At 35.2% G+C, this 18741-nt stretch overlaps 2 protein-coding genes across 3 annotated transcripts; both read left to right on the top strand.

Annotated features, from left to right (window-relative positions):
- The first annotated feature begins 1506 nt into the window (after positions 1-1506).
- Positions 1507-7368, top strand: LOC104902429 (xylose isomerase). Of its 2 annotated transcripts, none has more exons than XM_010690209.4 (21): positions 1507-1666; positions 2417-2497; positions 2596-2697; positions 2799-2873; positions 2963-3092; positions 3175-3266; positions 3432-3482; positions 4373-4449; positions 4529-4583; positions 4667-4768; positions 4974-5025; positions 5197-5242; positions 5318-5373; positions 5737-5788; positions 5879-5958; positions 6068-6138; positions 6235-6275; positions 6487-6586; positions 6701-6772; positions 6885-6962; positions 7113-7368. In XM_010690209.4, exons 2-21 carry the CDS (start codon positions 2438-2440, stop codon positions 7146-7148), a joined length of 1428 nt encoding a protein of 475 aa, XP_010688511.1. In that variant the 5' UTR covers positions 1507-1666; positions 2417-2437; the 3' UTR covers positions 7149-7368. The 2 variants fall into 2 exon arrangements, with proteins under 2 accessions (XP_010688511.1, XP_048491269.1); XM_048635312.2 differs by lacking the exon at positions 1507-1666 and adding an exon at positions 1817-2280.
- A 2119-nt stretch (positions 7369-9487) lies between these two features.
- On the top strand, positions 9488-18402 carry LOC104902430 (ADP-ribosylation factor 1). The gene is made up of 9 exons (XM_010690210.4): positions 9488-9746; positions 9867-10069; positions 10200-10238; positions 10336-10398; positions 12112-12130; positions 16940-17051; positions 17254-17301; positions 17712-17842; positions 17929-18402. The coding sequence occupies exons 2-9, from the start codon at positions 9967-9969 to the stop codon at positions 17960-17962; spliced, it is 549 nt and encodes a 182-aa protein (XP_010688512.1). The 5' UTR covers positions 9488-9746; positions 9867-9966; the 3' UTR covers positions 17963-18402.
- The last annotated feature ends 339 nt before the right edge of the window (positions 18403-18741 follow it).

An 18741-nucleotide genomic window follows, 5' to 3' on the forward strand; every position in this document is an offset into this window, starting at 1 on the left:
CTCTGTTGGTTTGGCCTATTTCTCAATTTGTTTTTTGGCGCTAAGTTCATTTGAGACCAGATGTTTAATATTTGGCCATTTGTTTGCAACTTCCCTTTCAGTATTATTCAGGAGACTTTAGATGTTATTGCTAGGAAAGTACTGAGAGTTCCTGTTTGCTAAGGAAGGTTCCTTTATTAGGTTTTATTATGGGATTTTATTTTATTTTGCATGGGAGTTGAAAGGCCGGTGAGATTGTGGGGTAAGTGTGGTTTGCCTTAAATGCTTTGAATGGAAGGTAATGGTAGCTTTCACTTTAGCCTTCCTTCTAATTTTTTGTGCAAATATGGATTTTCTTTCTTTTTAAAGCCTTAAACTCTAAATGACATTGAAATGAAATCCAAAAAACTAAAATAATATCACAAACTTTTCAATCTTAAAAAAACTAATAAACAATTATATATTGTATATCCGACTTTCATGCAGGTGATAGGCGAGAATCTTCTCGAATCTAATTCATTTTGAGTCGAGCATATTTTTAATTTATTTTTGGTTGTGGATACTGCCACGAAAATCTATGTTGATATTTGAATTCTTATAAGGAAATATAGAGTCGATACTCCATCTCTTAAGAGTTAAGATAAATATATACTTACTACCAGTCGCGTTTAAGTTTATTTCGGTCTTATAAAACTATTTCGAGACACTTGATGTAGGAGTTGTTTTGAATCATACTGATTCTATGTTGAATTTGGGTCATTATTATTCCGATCTCGTGTTGCTCGGGTTTTCTGAGTTAGTTCTGGGTTGAGTAGATTCGATTGGGCTCACCTTCAGGTACCTCGAGTTTAGTTGATTTGAGGCAGGTTGATCTATATTGGGTTTTGATTAAAGGTTTTTTAGTTAAAAATGGGTGTTGAATAGGATATTTCGAGTCGGCTTAGAGAGTTCAAGTGTCTAACATTTTTTTTTATCATGCATCATGAAATCATGTTGTGGTCTACGACCTTGGTAGGCTACTCTCTAAATCCACCCCTATATATGACAAGATCATTTTAATTTAATTTTTTTATGAAAGAATAGAATAATCTTAACCCTCATTATTCAATTGCTTTTCATCCCTAATCAACGATCACTTAATATGCAGTTACGTGTTGATTTTCCAACCCAACAACCCGCCTCTTGACCCGACGTGAGCACCCAGCAGCGGCCATAACTTAGAGATGATCATGGAACGAGTCGGATTTTAGCAAAAAAAGTGATCCTTTTGGGCCAAAGCCTCAGAGCGAAATTCTCGTGTCAAAAACTACTAATCTGGACCTATCCATGCGGATTTTTCGGCCCATTTGAGGCGGGCTAAAAATTAACCTAATCTCTCATTTTCATATATTGATCACCTCTCCCATCAATAGGCCCACCTTTTAAGGTTTGCAACACTGAAAGTGGCACACGGAGGGCACGTGTGAGACAATCCACGTCATAGATGAGTCCGCAGTTTGTATATTAGATAAAGTTTTGGATTTGGCTCTTTTAAATCTCATCTTTAGCAACTCAGTTTAAATATCTTAATTCTTCTTATCCAACAACTAAGGATTATTATTTCACCTAGTTTTACTCAAATCCCCCCTTCATAAATTTGGTTCCATCTGTTTCACCATTTCATTGATCATCGATCATATCGTTTTATGTAAATTTCTCTCTCTAATTTGTCTTGCTCTCTATATCTCTCTCCTTACATTTTTCTGTTTCATCATACCTTTTTTACTAATTGCTATATTTTCACTCTTTCAGTTTATGCTATTACCATTTCTTTTTATTTTCTACTCCTACAGATTTTGATTTTATGCTATTACCAGATTTTGATTTAGCAGTATTTCTTTTCTCTGATTTTCGTTTCTGGATAAATTGCGCAACTTATTTACTCTTCTTTGTGTTCCTTTACAATTTACTCTTTCGATGAAATATTGATTAGGTGTGTTGAATTTGATGTTTTTTCGGTTAATAATTGATTGGCATCATTAATGTCCTGGTATGATGATTGATGAAAATTTTTGATGCACTTCCTCATTGTGATTCAGAGACTAGTTATTGATTCTAACATGGAATTGGAATATTTTGTTCTACTTTATACTGTAATTCTGTAACATCATCAATTTTACTGTCAGTTCAATTTTATGATAAAATACTATAGCTAAGATGATAGACTTACTTTATGCGGTCCGTTTTTTGTTGTTCCTTTTAAAGCACTATATACCAATACTGATCTTCTCATATCGTGCCTTTGATTTGCTTCCATTTTGTGTATGTCTGTGTGTGTGCGTGTGCTCGCTAAGATCATCTTGATGTCTTTTTTCGCCATATGAAACTCTTACTTGTTGCTATATATATATTAAGATTGCTGATTTTTCTTACAATTATGCTATTGCTTCCATGACAGAACCGTGCAAGTAAGAACAGAATGAGGATACGAATGAATTTGTTACTTTTATGTTGTTTTACTCTTGTTTTGACTGCAGTGGTAAGTATGCTTCTGCTTTATTTTCTTGTTTATCATGTTTCTCATTTTTAAAAATACGAGTATTCCTTTTTCTTATTGTACATGTAATTTGTACATAGGTGGCAGTCGGTCCACCAACTTGTCCCGCTGAAGGCAGCGGATGTGGTGATGATGGATGGGAAGGGGAATTCTTCCCTGAAATTCCCAAGATTAAGTATGAGGTAATTCTTTATCAGCATTTGTGTGAATGTAATATGAGATGATCATGGTAAAGCTATGAAAAATGATGCCTTATGCTTTTTCTTATATGTGCCATTCTTAGGGGCCTAAAAGCAAGAACCATCTGGCATTTAAATATTACAATGCTGAAGAGGTGATCCTTGGGAAGAAAATGAAGGTTGGTTTTTATTATTTCTAAATGTTGGAAGAATTAAAGTTTCTATGTATAATATGTTCCTGACATTTCTGCAATGAATTGAACCACAGGACTGGTTTAGATTCAGTGTAGCATTTTGGCATACATTCCGTGGAACAGGAGGTGACCCATTTGGTTCACCCACTAAATTTTGGCCATGGGAAGATGGCACCAATTCTGTGGCCATGGCAAAGAGAAGAAGTAAGATTTATGCGTCCTATCTTTCTCAATGGAAGTCCTAAAAGAAGCTCAAAATAAAGTAATAGTGCCTTCTTGCTTGCAGTGCGAGCAAACTTCGAGTTCATTGATAAGCTTGGAGTTGAGTTTTGGTGCTTCCACGATAGGGATATAGCTCCAGAGGGTAAAACTTTGGAGGTAAGTTGTCTTTTTATAACCAGATATAAAGTTGATTACATGACTTGAAACTAAAATGGGTTGTAAAATCCTTAATAGATAGTAGCACACTTCCTGTGCACTTTGCTACATCTGTCTAACTTATACCATAGCTAATTTTTGCTTGCTGTATCTTTGATATTGCAGGAAACAAATAAGAATCTGGATGAAGTGGTAGCTTTAGCCAAGGAATTGCAGGTATACTGCTTCGAGATTTTGGCCCTGTTTGTATGCTAACTGATATCATGATAATCAGGAAGAATTAATGCTTTTTCAATTGGTTTTGAGGGTAAACTTATAGCAGACTAGAGGAAGTTAAAGTTCTGCATTCAATTTCTAGTTGTGTTGGTTTTTATAATGGGTAACTAAAGCAAATAATTTGAATACTACCTGCATGTATGAGTAGATAGCAAGCTAAAGATCATTTATTTACATATTGCAACAAAATACTTTCATATACAAATTTACTCTCTAGGTCCCTTAGGAATTTTCACTCACTTTCCTTTTTAGGCAAACATGTCAACTTCTCTCTTCACCCTGTCGACCATTCGTCTCTCTATTATAAACTTCCTCATTCTTTTCGTCTCTATCTCTATTCACTACCAAACTTTTAGTCCCATTTAATAATTATACCTAATCCAAGTCTGAAATTTTATAATGGACAAAAGGTGTCAACTAATGTTTTGATTGGCTCAAAATATAGCGAAGCTAATTGTTCCTTATGTAATCTTGGTTACTAAGTAGGGGCACTGAATGCAGTTCGCTACCTAGTTGCATTAAACTGGTCATAGCCTCATAGGTAATACTGGGAAAGACACTTTAATCTTTAGGAGTTTACCACATTAACTCATTACGACTTCCTGTTGAGAAAGTCTTCAACTCACTCGTGATATATTCTGCTTTGAATCCGCTTACTATCTTACGTTCATCGATCCGCTATGCAAGCCACATTTATGTACTACTTCAGTCGGAATCCTAAATCTGTCATCAATCTAGTATTATTGACTTGATTATCAAATAGTAAGGAACAGCTGGGTTATCTAGGTGGTATTCAGTATCTGTGGACTGACTTGTATTATGGGTAGCAGGGATCCAAGATTCATCCATTGTGGGGCACAGCTCAATTGTTCCATCATCCTCGTTACATGCACGGAGGGGCTACAAGGTATCTACGGAAAATCTTCTTGCTCCTTTATATTAAATATAATTTTTGTGGTATTGGAAACTTAGAGCCTCCTTTGCAGCCCTGAGGTACGGGTATATGCATATGCTGCCGCTCAAGTTAAGAAGGCTATGGAGGTGAGTAATTTATGCTATATTGACAGAAGAGTAGTAGAATGTTCTAATATGGAGAGTGGTGCTAATGTCAATACTTCATACAGGTGACACATTACTTAGGTGGAGAAAACTATGTTTTCTGGGGTGGTCGTGAGGGTTATCAGACACTTCTGAATACAGATATGGGTAGAGAACTTGATCATATGGTATGAACCATAACCTGATCTTCAATTTTTTTTTTTCAAGAGCGTCTTTTCTTGTGGCTTCTGTATTTCTATTTGTTATGGAAGCGAAAAAATGATCTTTATGGAAAAATTCATTTGGTATGGTGCATTCACCTTTTTTCTCCTTCCCTTGCAATATTTGAGATATTCCAGCGGCATCATAAAGTTATTCAATATTCATTGGCAGGCAAGATTTCTTGAAGCTGCTGCCAACTATAAGAAAAAGATAGGGTTTAAAGGTAACTTCATTTTTCGTTTGGATCTTTAACTGAATGCAATGGAAGAAATTGACTTGGTAGATTTTTGTAACATGACATTGTCTTTATTGCTGTATTTATGTCTTGCATTTACTCCATCACTGTTTTTTATTTGTTTGCCCTGGTGTCTTCTAATTGTATTCTTTCTTACAGGAACTTTGCTTATTGAACCAAAACCCCAGGAGCCTACCAAGCATCAGTACGTCTTCCACCTTAAAACTGCAGTCTCTATTTCTTGATTTGCTTGATGTCTGAACAAAGTTATTGTTGTTAGGTATGACTGGGATGCAGCAACAACAACTAATTTCTTGCGTAAATATGGCCTTATAGGTGATCTTAAAATTTCCCTCTTTTAAATTATGTACTTCTGGCTTCTTCATATGCAGAAAGCTTACTTTTGACTTTTGAGGGTTTTCCTTTGCTAGTAATGATGAATCTTTCTGTTTTATTCAATATTTATTTTCTGAACCACTTTTGATTTTACTAAATCTTGTTTCTGGTTTCTCCCTTTGTTTCTGATGTCAAATTTGATGTCATATATCTAAACAAAGGAGAAAAAGAATTCTGATTCTTATGTTTTTATCTATTTATTAAGTGGTTCAAGTTTCAACAGCTGAGAGCAGTCACAAAAAAAAATTGAACTTTTGTTTTGTACATCATTTGGCACTAATGATATAAAGATAATTTCGACAGATGAGTTCAAGCTTAACATTGAATGCAATCATGCTACGCTATCTGGTCACAGGTATGTTACCACTTGTCTGTAGAAAGTTGGTTCTCCTTAAACAGGACTGAGGCATATAAACTTGATCTAAAATAACTTGTATGTTTTCAGTTGTCATCATGACCTTGAGACTGCTAGAATTAACGGCTTGCTTGGAAATATTGATGCAAATTCTGGAGACCCTCAGACTGGTACCATTTCATTTCTTTTTTGTTATTTTGGGAGATGAAGTGTCTACACGGCTATCTTTAAGATGCAAAGATAAGTTTTGTAGTCTCAGAATGTGATGTGTTGCTACAGGCTGGGATACAGATCAGTTTATGACTGACATTGCAGAAGCTACCATGGTTATGCTCAGTGTCATTAAAAATGTGAGTCAAATGTCTCCGTTCTCAAATACATCCTCTGTACGTATTAAGAAGTTGCCGTTTTGAGTGGTCTTGTAATTGTTTTTCTTCCTGGTGTAGGGTGGAATGGCTCCTGGAGGATTTAATTTTGATGCAAAGCTGTGAGTTTTTATTTATTTAATAAAAGTACTTTTTGATGTTAAAACAAGATTAGGTATATGCATAACTAGTAATTAATTTGTAAAGATTGCATTAGTGCAATTACCAATACTCAAAAACTAGAGGTCTGACAGCTTGAGTGAAGGAAGAGTTCATTCCCCATCATTTAGTTTTTAGGCAAAGTATAGTAACGCAGATGATTTTGTTTGTCAGTCGAAGAGAGAGCACGGATGTGGAGGACTTGTTCATTGCACATGTTAGTGGAATGGATACAATGGCTCGTGGACTCCGAAATGCTGCCAAGCTGATCGAGGTGACTGTTTATTTTGTTAATTTTTTTTTTCGTTCTACAAATACCTCTTCATTTTCCCTTTCTACCCTTTTAATTAATATTATATAATATTGTGGTTCAAATTCCTTATTGAAGGATGGATCACTAGGGGAACTTGTGAAGAAAAGATATCAGAGCTTTGACTCAGAGATCGGGGCCAAAATAGAGGTAATCTTTCTGCAATAATTGCTTCTATTTTTTTTTTTTTATTTGAATGCCATATCTTATGTTTGATAAGGAATGCACACAATTCACTTGACAACCCTTCCCCACTGCTCAGGCTGGCAAGGCTGATTTCGAGTATCTTGAGAAGAAGGCTATCGAATGGGGCGAGCCTAAAGTTCCTTCTGGCAAACAGGTGTTAAAGATATTGCATTTCAAGTTTATATGTTTTTTTTTTCCAGCTATTGATGGACTTTATTGTCACATATTGCACATCTTATTGCTCTATTTCTTAGATTTTCCTTCATTTTTAAGTAACTAATATATATGTTCATTAATTTTGCAGGAGTTGGCTGAGATGATCTTCCAATCTGCGTTGTAGAGTGAAGGGTGTGTATAGGAAGGAGCCTTTTTGCACCTTTGTCTAGACTCTAGATTTAGAACAACATATCACATATGTAAGGTTTTAGAATAATAGGGTCCTAGTTAGACTCAAACTTAGATTCATATTTCCAGCGAACTGGCGGAGTGCATTGTAATTATAGATTATGTTGACCGACATTGTTATTGGCAGTACTATTACAAGAACTCTATGCTTCGCAGTTCTCAGTCTTCAAAAGTTAATTTCCTTCGTTGTGCTCTCTAGCAAAGTACGTTCATGTTTTAACCAATCACCCAATTGCTTAAATGATCATGCTCAATGTAAATCAATATCGATAAATACACTACATACTACAGAGAATAAAAAAAGACAAAATATATGATGATATTATTTTTTCCCTAATATCATGGTTTTCCAAATGTATTATTGTCTTAGTAATATTGTGTGGTTTTTAATTTCGATTTATGATAACCAAACTTTTTTTGCACTCCACGAGAAAAACGATTATAAATTAAAAGATATGATCATGATAGGTAAAATGTATTAACAATAAGTCTTTGACATCACATAGGTGAAATGAGAAGATTTTTATCCATGGAAGTATATATTATTAGAACGTATTGTGTCGAACTCGTCCGACCATAATCTTTGGTCGGACGACTTTCAGGTGGTTCCAATTTTTTTTCAGTTAGTCTTAATTTTTTTTCAGGTAGTCTTCATTTTTTTTCAGGTAGTCTTCATTTTGTTTTCAGTTAGTCTTCTTTTTTTTCAGTTGGTTTTTGTACTTCAGTTAGACTTACTTTGGGTTTCAGTTGGTCTTTATTCTTTTTCAGGTAATCTTCATTTTTTTTCAGGTAGTCTTCATTTTGTTTTCAGTTAGTCTTCTTTTTTTTTCAGTTGATTTTTGTACTTCAGTTAGACTTACTTTGGGTTTCAGTTGGTCTTTATTCTTTTTCAGGTAGTCTTCATTTTTTTTCAGGTAGTCTTCATTCTTTTTCAGGTAGTCTTCATTTATTTTCAGGTAGTCCAACTGAAACAAAACAAAATCCAACTGAAAGAAAACAAAGTCCAACTGAAAGAAAACAAAGTCTAACTGAAAGAAAACAAAGTCCAACTGAAAGTAAACAAAGTCCAACTGAAAAGAAAACAAAACACTAACCTTGTGAACACTGGAAAATGTGCTTGTTAGACCCTTTAATATTTTGTTTCCTGCAGATTGTCTCCACTAAAAGAGAACCACTATTTTCAAAAACTGAAACCAGTGCTGTTACTTCGTCCAGGTCGATGGTATCATCGAAAGGATTAGACAGGGACAATTTCCTACTCAACCACCCACCAAAAGAAGCATCCAAGCCCCTATAAATTGTCAGATTTTCCTGAGCTAAATTGATAATCGATGTCGGCATATCCAAAACTTTGATATTTACATGGAAGTTCAAGGGATGCAGCCACCTTCTCCAGGACAAGGCACCTAATGTTACCCAGTTCATGCTTGAATCTACTGTTGATCCGTCATCGGAAACCACCGAGGTTGATGTTGTCGACGACGTCGCCTCCATTTTAATATACCGGGCTGTTTTCAGAAGATTGAGGTGCTGGTTTTGTGGAGGGAAGTCGAAACTAAAATTGTATAGTACTGGGCTCAGCCCGTCTGACGAGAATATTGGGTCAGACGGTCTGACCCAATACTTTCACATTCATGATTATTGTATTCTACTTCGCATAATTCTTTATTCCTCTAATATTGGTTCCAATCCAGTATATCCTATTTACGTAGATATTTTTTTATATGCTCCAAATCACTAGATTCACTACCATTACGAATAATTTTAACATTTACAAATGATTTTAACAACAAATATGCAACTTTTTATAATAGTTATGATATGACAAATAGACTTACGAAAGTCATATCATTAAATTTGTCTTGACACTATTTCAATAATGTTATCATCTTGTAATATAAATTGAGAATAATTATTGGTTGGCTTGACCTCCATAATGATGGAATTATGAATCAAATTGAAAGGCGCACACACTAGCACTACGCGCACATAATATTTTACATACAATTTTCTTATTGAAAAGGAAATAACATGCATTGAAATCAAAATAACATTTAACATTTGCAACTCATAATCTCTCAAATCAGAGTCGGCAATTTAATTATTTTTTCTGTTCTATCTCCATTGTTAAATAAATTAGAAGTCGATGCCCACAATGCTACCTTGTGTAATGTAGTGTAGTGTAGTGTAGCATCTATCAATTAGAGACTACAACCATGCATAGAATATTTTGCGAATTACTAGCCATGAAATAAGAGAAAGAAAGAAACCCTCACAAGAAAAAAAAAAGGTACTTGTGTTGTGAACAGAAAAAAAAGAAGAGAGAGAGGGGATAGGGAATAGAAAAATGGGAAAGAAAGGATTTGTCATTTTTCAACACTTGTTCCTCCGCTTCAATTCTTTCCGCTAATCTTTCAAGTAATTCTCACTCCAAACTCCAAAGTCCAAACAATAAATAAATAGAAGAAAAAAAAGCTCCTGAATTTATAATTTATACGGTTTTTGTCGAAATATTGTTGCTCGCATCACTCAGGTAAACCCCTCTCTTCATCATCTTACTCATGCATGTCTTCCCAATTTGATTTTTGCCTTCCTTTTTTTTATCTTCTCTAATATTCTTTTTCCTTTATACTTATGTTTCTTCTTTTTGCAGTGAGAAGAATTGAACATACCAAAAATAAATTCTGCAACTTGTTTAGATCTTACATCATCTTGATCTATTCCCATTTGATGCACTGAACCTTAAATTTCAAATGGGAATTTTGTTTACTCGTCTTTTTTCTTCCCTTTTCGGCAATAAGGAAGCTCGAATCCTTGTTCTTGGCCTTGATAATGCTGGGAAAACAACTATTCTCTGTATAAATCTTATTCTTTTTTGTGGCAATATTTGATTATAACCCATTTCTTAATTTCTCATTTTGTGATCTGGGTAGCTGTTGATTTTCATTTTTTCTTGATGTTTTTGTGTTTGATCTTTGAACCTCAGATCGGCTTCAGATGGGTGAAGTAGTCTCTACTATACCAAGTTGGTATTCTGTTCCAAAATTGTCATGATTTTATGCTCTAAGTAGATTGTTCTTCTTCGTAATGAGATGTGATTTTTGTTGTTTTGGTTCTTTCAGCTATAGGATTCAATGTGGAAACTGTGCAGTACAAAAACATTAAATTTCAAGTGTGGGATCTGGGTATGTGACTTGCTCTATCTTTTCTTATGTTATTATGCTTGTTTTGAATTGTTGAGTTAAGAATTTGATGTTCTCCTACTTTAGTATTAGATTGATTTAGCTTAATGTGTAAGAGGAAGTGATGTTTTGGCAATGTACTGGAATCGTCATGTGAATCTATGGTTTTATGGCTTCATAGTTATGATAGGGATACCCAACGCTTGCTGAAGTGTCGATCATAGGTCTGAAGTAGCTAACTTTATTGATGGGATTTGTGCATTTGGCAAGTGGTAGTGAATGATGAGTAAAAATAGACTTCGAATATTGTGCATTTTGTCATGATTGATTGCATGTTGGAGTTATATAAAGTCGAAATAGAGGAGTTATGGTTTTAATACATTTGATGGCTTCTACATCATAATGAAAGATGTGATTAAAGGAGAACATGCATGTGGTACATGTAGAGGCTGTTTGTGAGGAGAAATGCTGGGAAAGAAAAAGAAGTCTCCAATATGGGATCTTTTCATGTGTCAACAATGTGACAGTTAGTGGTTTAGGAATACGTGAATGACCATGGTGAATGATAGGAAGTTGATTCTTATTAGGTATGATTGCTTAAGAGTTTGTCAATTGAATGACAAGAAAAAAGCTCATGATCACCATGACTTGATTTAATAGCCATAGCTAAATTCGGAGAGGACATGACATCCATATTAGTTGGAGAGATGAAGGAACCTTTTTTTTTAGGTTGGGGAGCGGTGTGGGGAATAGATGACCAGGTAATAATCATGATGTTTAGATCCGTAAGGAAAGGAAGACAAAGAAATGAAAAGAAAGGGAAAAGGAAATGTAAAATTCCATTTATTTTGTATTAAGGGAAGAAGGAAAAAAAAGATAATTCATTGTCATAATTCAATGACAATGTATTCTTAACTATCGATGGTAATTGGTGTTACAAAAACTAGTGTTAGTTGAAAGATACATGGATTGCAGCAGAGCTAGTTTCTCTAGCTATTTGGTGGTATAGATGGAAGGAAAATAGTCAATGGAATTCAAAGGAAAAGCCATGTTTCACCAAAGCATTGAGTTCGAAGGAAAAGCCTTGTTGCACCAAGCATTGAGCACTTTATCACGAAAGCAGCTGTCAAGTTTGGGTTCATTACACGAGACTATGCACGAGTCTATAGATTGATTGAGTAGCTTCATAACATAAACTAGAAATGTTATTATTATGTAAATAATGTTTTAATATAGAAACACATGCTTCATGTAGTCAAGGGTTGTCAATTAATTAGCTAGTTGGATGAGGATGGTATCTTGTAGTCATTGATAGAAATTTTATGAGAATAATTTTTATATGAGAATGTGAAAACACTATGTGGCAATCCTTTTTAATCAATTATGTAATCCATTTTGGCTAAATTTTAATGAGTTTTTTCCTTGTGGGGCCAAATGCTAATCTTCCAAAATGATTACATTTTCAGAAAAAAGTATTACCAAGTATTGTCTTAAAAAAGGATTATTTTAAAAATGGATTACATATTTACTAAAATGAATTACTATTTCACTGCTCTCAAGTTTCTCATATAAGAGTTGTTTTGACCTGAACTTTATACTTCCTGCGTTTCTTAATACTTTCAACATAACATTCCTCTTCTGGGTAATTTGTTACACAAAGAAAGCCAAAATATACTGAACTGCACCTGATATTTTCTGTTTCTTTTGTTCACCCAGGTGGGCAGACAAGTATAAGGTACCTCTTCATCTCCAATTTCTGATTCATAGTGCTAGTAGATTTAGTTATATTGGAGATATTGTATTTGATCATGACCCAGATGTCTTTGTATGTGTTTTGTAATGCTTCCCTTTTGTGGTGGTGCTCAATCTTTTGCTAACACTGTTTTGGTTCTGATCTCCTTCCAATTCCAAGTCAAAATAATTTTTTGTTCCTTGTATTACAAAATTTGTCACGTTCTCAGATGAGTTGACTGATAATTGCTCATTTGCTTTTTAAAAAAAAATTTGGTATAAGGCACCCATGTTAATTGAGAATTGCTAAAAATTCTTAATAATATATACTTCTTTTGTTCTTTATTGATCAGTACGTAGTGACTTTTTTCCTCTCACTATTCACATAGTACTGGGATCATTTGTCTCCAATATGTTTGTAGTTTTTCCATTGCCTTAATATGTGTGCCCAAAGGGTATGTATTTCTTAACAAAGAACGCAGGAAGTATTTATTTCCAAAGAAAATAAGAGAATTGATAGTGCTTCCCGATATGGGTCGGTAATGAACTAGTCTTATATTACTAGTTTTAGCGTTATAGTTTGGGAGATAGTGGTAATCCTTCTTTCTCGATGGCTGTTCTAGTGTTTCCTATAGGGAGCGTTGGCGAATCATCCTTCCATAGGGTACTATTTATCTACCCCCCCAGCCCCCAACCCCCACCCCCCAACCCCCACCCCCCAGTCCCCACCCCCTGAAGAAGGAAAACAGTTCTTTATCTTTTCCCTTTTCCTTTTTGTACTTCTCTTTAGCTTCTAGAAATTACATGCCTTAGAGCATGCAACTTGTTTTCTGTTTGCTGATGGCTACAAATTGGGGTTTCAAATGTGCCTCTTCTTTCTTTTCTCTTCCTTAATCTAGATGGGCCAATGGGGTGCTTTTTGGGAATGAACCACAAATTCATTTTAGCTGTCTTGTCTTTTTATTGGATTGCTTTTCCCCAGCTGTGGGTTTTTTTATTGTTCTTTTAATTGTTAAATAAGCACCTCGTCCTTTTTACTTGGAGCTATATTCTTTCCGTATCTGAGATTTGGGGAGCATTACTAAAGTTTGCTCCACTATAGCATGTGGTAAGCACCATACATCATTTTCTAGAAAATTTGGTCGGACTACCTTATATATGTCCCTTATTGCTGTAAAAAAAATTGATTTCGTATTTGTCTAAATTTATCTACAAAAGGTCTCTAGTCATGGCACTGCTAATTCACTTCTTTTGTCAATAAAAAAGCTTTTCCCTGTTGTGCTCTCAGCTGGTCCAACTACCTTTTTCAATATTTCATTTACCCACGCTGTCCAGCTCTTTAACCTGTCAAAAATCATCATTTATCTCTTTCACTCACTATAGAGCTTCATTGACTTTCATTCACTCCCCCTCCTTCAGTGCTATACTTCTCTCTATTCTTTAGTCTCTCCTTAAGTTTTGGACATTTTTGTTACTTGGTTGCATTGGTGATAGTCCACTATAACACTTAGAGGGAAACTATTGAACTATGCATTGAATTATGTATGTGGCGCTGGTAACCCAACACGGGGGCTGTTTAATATATCGGGTTTGTTTTTGTTTCGGGTTTAGGTCCATCTGTTGAGGTTAATTAGTAGGGTACTCTATAAACCATATTATTAACCTCCATATTATTCAGTAGTATGTACTCTCTCCTAAACCTAATAAAACCGTCTCTCCTCTGCCGTGGACGTAGCTAACACATTGTTAGTGAACCACATTAATTCTTGTGTCAATTGTTCATTGTTATTTGTTTTTGTTGATTGCATCTGTCGCAACAGAAACAAAAGTAAAAAGGGGGAGCTGGTAGTTGTCAATTGTCATTCTACTTTTAGGGAGAAGAATTTGAATAAGCAACTAGCCAATATAGAACTTGTTACAGTTCTTGGTCGAAATTTTGCTTAATATTCTGAAAAATACCTTGTTTAGTCATCAATCTCATATACCCAGGAAATTCAAAACGCACCTGTCGCTGGATCTAGGTTATGCCTAATGCATGTCACTCATTGATTTTTGACAAAGCGAGGGCGTCAATATATTGCAAGAGAGATTGGAGAAGCGAAGAGAACATTGGGGTTTCATTAAATAGGGAGAAAACTATAGAATTCAGAGTGAAGGCACTTGTGTTACCCACAAACTTGATGACTGAATATGTTTTGTGGTAGTGGTACCATGGCTAAAAGGATTTGTCAGATAGTTTTAAATATAAAATAAAATTGTAAGGTTTTTTTTTTTTTTTTTCCAGATGTGATGTGTAAGGAAATTTCGAGCAAATTTCTTACATTGAACTGATAGTGTGACTTGCTTGCGTGAGGCATACACCTTTGCTTCATCTCAGCTGTGGAAAGTTGGAAACACTTTGTGCTTAAGGTGTTAGATATTTGACTCTCTAATGTTGGTATAAAAATCTAATGCTCTATTTTGCACCAAAGAATGGCTAATGTCTTTGAAGTGGATGTATTTGACTTGCTGAGACATGTCCATGCTCAACACTAGCAGCTGAGCCTGAGTTTCATAGTCGGACCTTGATGTTCACATACACGCTTTTCCTCAAGGTATGACCAATGCTGCCGCTTGTCAGCAATGGTCAGTGCTGCCACTTCTAAGCTTCTAGCTCTCTCTCGTCTCTTTGGATCTCTCAGTTAACTGCTTCGGTTTAGATCGAAACACAGTAGCACCTCCATGTTTCGTGTTTCCATAGCCACCATATAATCTGCCATTGACATTTCTCTGTTGTGGAGCTGTTCCAGTGGAATATCTTGCCACCACTAGCATCAAATCTGAACTGATTGAATTTCGTTGTTGGGCTTTGACTATGAGAGGGAAATAAGGAGTTTGGGATTAAAGAATGGGGAATGTGAGTGCTTTGGGAAAGTGGAGTGGACATATCAGATAATGGTAACTGAACAACACTGAGCTTTAACTATGAATTTTATTACTAGTCACTAATTGGATTCGGGTAAGTGGATGTGTCAAGTTATATCTGGATTAATGGACATTTATGCCTTTTTGTTTTCTGAATGTATCATATATGGGTAATTAGGTCTATCCTTAGAAATCAAACGAGTCCAGCAACCCAAACCCATCAATGTCCCTCTGTCTATATGCCACCTCTATTTGTAGTTTCTATAGTTTTTTTTTTTAATCTTTTAACCCGACTCTCGAGTAGTTGCACTCTTAAATTCCAATCTTTTCCTTACCATAATTCCATGACCCAAGAGTAGACAATTTCCATCGTTCTTTTGGTTTTCTTTTTTTTTTTTTTTCTTTTTTTTTTGGGGCTGGTGGTTAGGTGGGACTTGGGAGTTTTAACTTGTATCTGCATTGCTAATCTTCATACTCATATATCAATGTCTGGAAGGGAAGATTTATATAGTATTTTTATTCTTCTTTCACATTAATGGAGAAGTTTGGTGGTTTGTGGTTTAATGACGTCGCTTCACATTTAATTTGAAGAAAATAAAATCCTCTCCCTTCCTATTGGTGAAGTGATTTCACAGGGAAGGCTTTGTACCACAAGTAGGAGCCTCTTTAGAGGCATTTTGGTATATGTATGATCGGAAGCGTAATTCATGATGTAGAGCTGGTAGAACATCATGGAAAATTGGTTACTCAAAGAGTGATGTCTCTTGCGAAGTTGAACCTTGTACTTCATAACAACGAAAAACAAATTGGAAACTGCTTCCCCTCATAGTGCCATAATATAATGCATGTCCTGCTGCTCACTCAAGCATAGTGCGTGCTCACCTTAATTTTGCTGAATTCAGCTTGTTAGGTTTTATTAGACTTGATTGGACCTGACCAACCCTGGTTGAACCTTATTTTTACAACTGAGACCTAATTAGAACTTATTGAACCTGAGACAAATATTCAGAAAGGTGAAGAGAATGCACCCTTTATGCAGCATTCAGGTTCGCAAGCAAGGCAAACAGCTCAGTAGAAAATTTGAAAGGCGAAAATGAAAGCCATATGCCCATGCATACCACAGCCAGTTAAGATTTACTCTGCATTGTGGGATATGCAGTCCTTGTGTGGCAATAAATAAATCCTTATGAAATCCTAGATCGAAGTCAGTTCATATGCTTGTTGTCATTGTATTGCTGACTAAATGGATAGTTGTAGAAACTTTTCAAGTAACTAATATGCGAGATTACTTCTGCTAAGCGCATTGACTATGCTTCACCTTGCTGTAAGCCCTAGATTTAGTGTATCAGTGTTCACTTCTTAGCATGCATTGAATAAAATACCTGTCCACAGGCATGCATTACAATTAGATCTCCTGCTTGAGCTCTAGTTGACTGGGAAAAAAGATGCTCTTTATCATGTCATGTTAAGCAATCGATGTATTTGGTAGAAATAGACACGAATTGTGTAATTCTTGATGCCTTTCATTGTACTACCCCCATCAAGATTAGTTATTACATCAATATGTGACATTGCACCATCTTAAGTTAAGATTATTTTGAGAAGGGAGTCCTCGTTAGAATCTCCTCCCAAATAATCTTCTCTTCTGCAGTCTCTAAATTTTCTGAACACAGAATTGATTTGGCTGTGTGCTAAAGTTGTATTTTATTTGTTTTTACTGCTGTCTTCTTTTGCACATCGTCTAAGATTTTCTCATATGAATTGCTCGCCTGCTAGCTTTTACATGAGTCAAAAGAATGAAAGGTGTATAAATTTTGCCTGTTTCAGTTTAAAAGACTTTTTAGACTATGACATGCTCACCTCTTTGTCACCTTTAAATTTGCTTCTTTATATGCCTTCTTTTGATCAGACCTTACTGGAGATGTTATTTTCCAAACACTCAAGCCATAATTTATGTGGTGGACTCAAGTGATACTGATCGGCTTGCCATAGCCAAGGATGAATTCCATGCAATCTTAGAGGTAATAACTCGAGTTCTTTACTTGCTCTGTGGGCTGTTGCTGCTTTTGTGTTCATGATAATTTAACCTTAAATTTGGAATTGAATTAATTGTGTGGTCTTAACCTGATCTATTTCAAGCTTCTGTCATATTTTTTCGGTATACATTGCTTTCATTCATTCCTGATGTTGAATTGTAAATCATGAGCTTCTTGCCTTTTTCAGGAAGAAGAATTGAAGGGTGCAGTGGTCCTAATTTTTGCTAACAAGCAGGTTATGGTCTTAACCTACTCACTTATATATTATGCTACCATAATATGATTTCTTCTAAACTTGCAAATGAGAAATTATTGTACCTTGCATGTGAGGAGGTCCTAATATATCCGATATATGCAAATAGTGCATATATCGATTGCTTTGGTTTTGAGATAGTGGCTGGTGTTTTGGGAAGTTCCCAGAAAAGTTGGAGTTCAGAACATATTTTTCAAAAGTTACCAAAAATGTTATAGATTGATGCATTATCTGCATTTCATATAGAAGTTAGGGAAATCTCCCATATATATTGCCTTGAGTATTTTGTGTAATCCCAAATATTCCCTATGGTTTCAAATTTATCTTTTATAAAGTAAAACCTTTGGTCACCTGCGTGAAGTTTTCCCTTCCAATTTGCTGTTGGCATACAGGATCTGCCTGGTGCACTTGACGATGCTGCTGTCACCGAGCAATTGGAGCTGCACAAGATCAAAAGCCGGCAATGGGCTATCTTCAAGACTTCTGCCACCAAAGGAGAAGGCCTTTTTGAGGGCTTAGACTGGTAGGTTACTATTACGTTGATATTTTTCTTTCCTCTTGACTATTTATATGAAACATTTAAATTTAATTTCTTATTTACTCATTTAGGTTGAGTAATACATTGAAATCTGGAAGTGGTTAAGTTCTCTCTAAAACGAGTAACGAGAAGTCATGTAGCTGATGAGGAGCGAGAATGAGTTCATATTTGGTAGTGAGTAGTGTTACTTTGTGATTGATATTTGAGATCGGAGGAAACCATAATTTTTCATCGTTGGTTGCATTTCACCGCCAATAGACATAATTTTTTTGTCCCCCCTTATATGAAAGAAATTATTGGAGCTTGCAATCTCATTACTCAAGTCATAATTTAATTCTTGGTTTTTCATATATATATGTAATTTAGTACAGTAGTACATAATAACTAAAACTTGTGTAAGATGGTATCATCTCATGTATCACTTGGTGAGAGTGGGATGCTTGTTTTCATATAAAAACATTGAGGTGAATGAGAATGCACTATCAGACTATATACTATATAGTCCCTCTTCGTATAACATTATAAACAGGCAGACTATGCTCATATGGTATTTCTTTGGCTACAAAATGATAAAGTAATAGTTAAGTGTTAGGTACTTTCTTTCATTTCCAGTCTTATTGCTTATTAGGTTGCTAACTTGTGGAAGAGAGCTATACTCTTCGATTACAAGTTTCTTGCCCTTTTGACGCGTGTATTTTCATTTGGTTTTATGGCAAAAGCAATATTTCTAGTCTTTTGCATAAGTGTTTTTATCATGACTCATGAGTATATGCACTATGCAGTTGCATTAATAAAATCATTTGATTGTCAAAAGGATATACTTGAAAGACATTAAGTAAATAAATTACCTAACGTATGAGTAGTGTGTGTTAAATATTACCCCA

This window comes from Beta vulgaris, chromosome 8 (assembly GCF_026745355.1).
Source record: "Beta vulgaris subsp. vulgaris cultivar EL10 chromosome 8, EL10.2, whole genome shotgun sequence".
Taxonomy (NCBI): domain Eukaryota; kingdom Viridiplantae; phylum Streptophyta; class Magnoliopsida; order Caryophyllales; family Amaranthaceae; genus Beta; species Beta vulgaris.

What these genes read in the sequence shown, in the direction of transcription:
- LOC104902429 (XM_048635312.2), top strand. Translation starts at nt 2,176, where the DNA reads ATGATAGACTTACTTTATGCGGTCCGTTTTTTGTTGTTCCTTTTAAAG. An exon ending in TTCTGGAGACCCTCAGACTG is followed by an intron (nt 5,959 to 6,067) that starts GTACCATTTCAT and finishes GTGTTGCTACAG; the next exon opens with GCTGGGATACAGATCAGTTT. An exon ending in TTTAATTTTGATGCAAAGCT is followed by an intron (nt 6,276 to 6,486) that starts GTGAGTTTTTAT and finishes TTTGTTTGTCAG; the next exon opens with TCGAAGAGAGAGCACGGATG.
- LOC104902430 (XM_010690210.4), top strand. Translation starts at nt 9,967, where the DNA reads ATGGGAATTTTGTTTACTCGTCTTTTTTCTTCCCTTTTCGGCAATAAG. An exon ending in TGGGAAAACAACTATTCTCT is followed by an intron (nt 10,070 to 10,199) that starts GTATAAATCTTA and finishes TTTGAACCTCAG; the next exon opens with ATCGGCTTCAGATGGGTGAA. An exon ending in AATTCCATGCAATCTTAGAG is followed by an intron (nt 17,052 to 17,253) that starts GTAATAACTCGA and finishes TGCCTTTTTCAG; the next exon opens with GAAGAAGAATTGAAGGGTGC.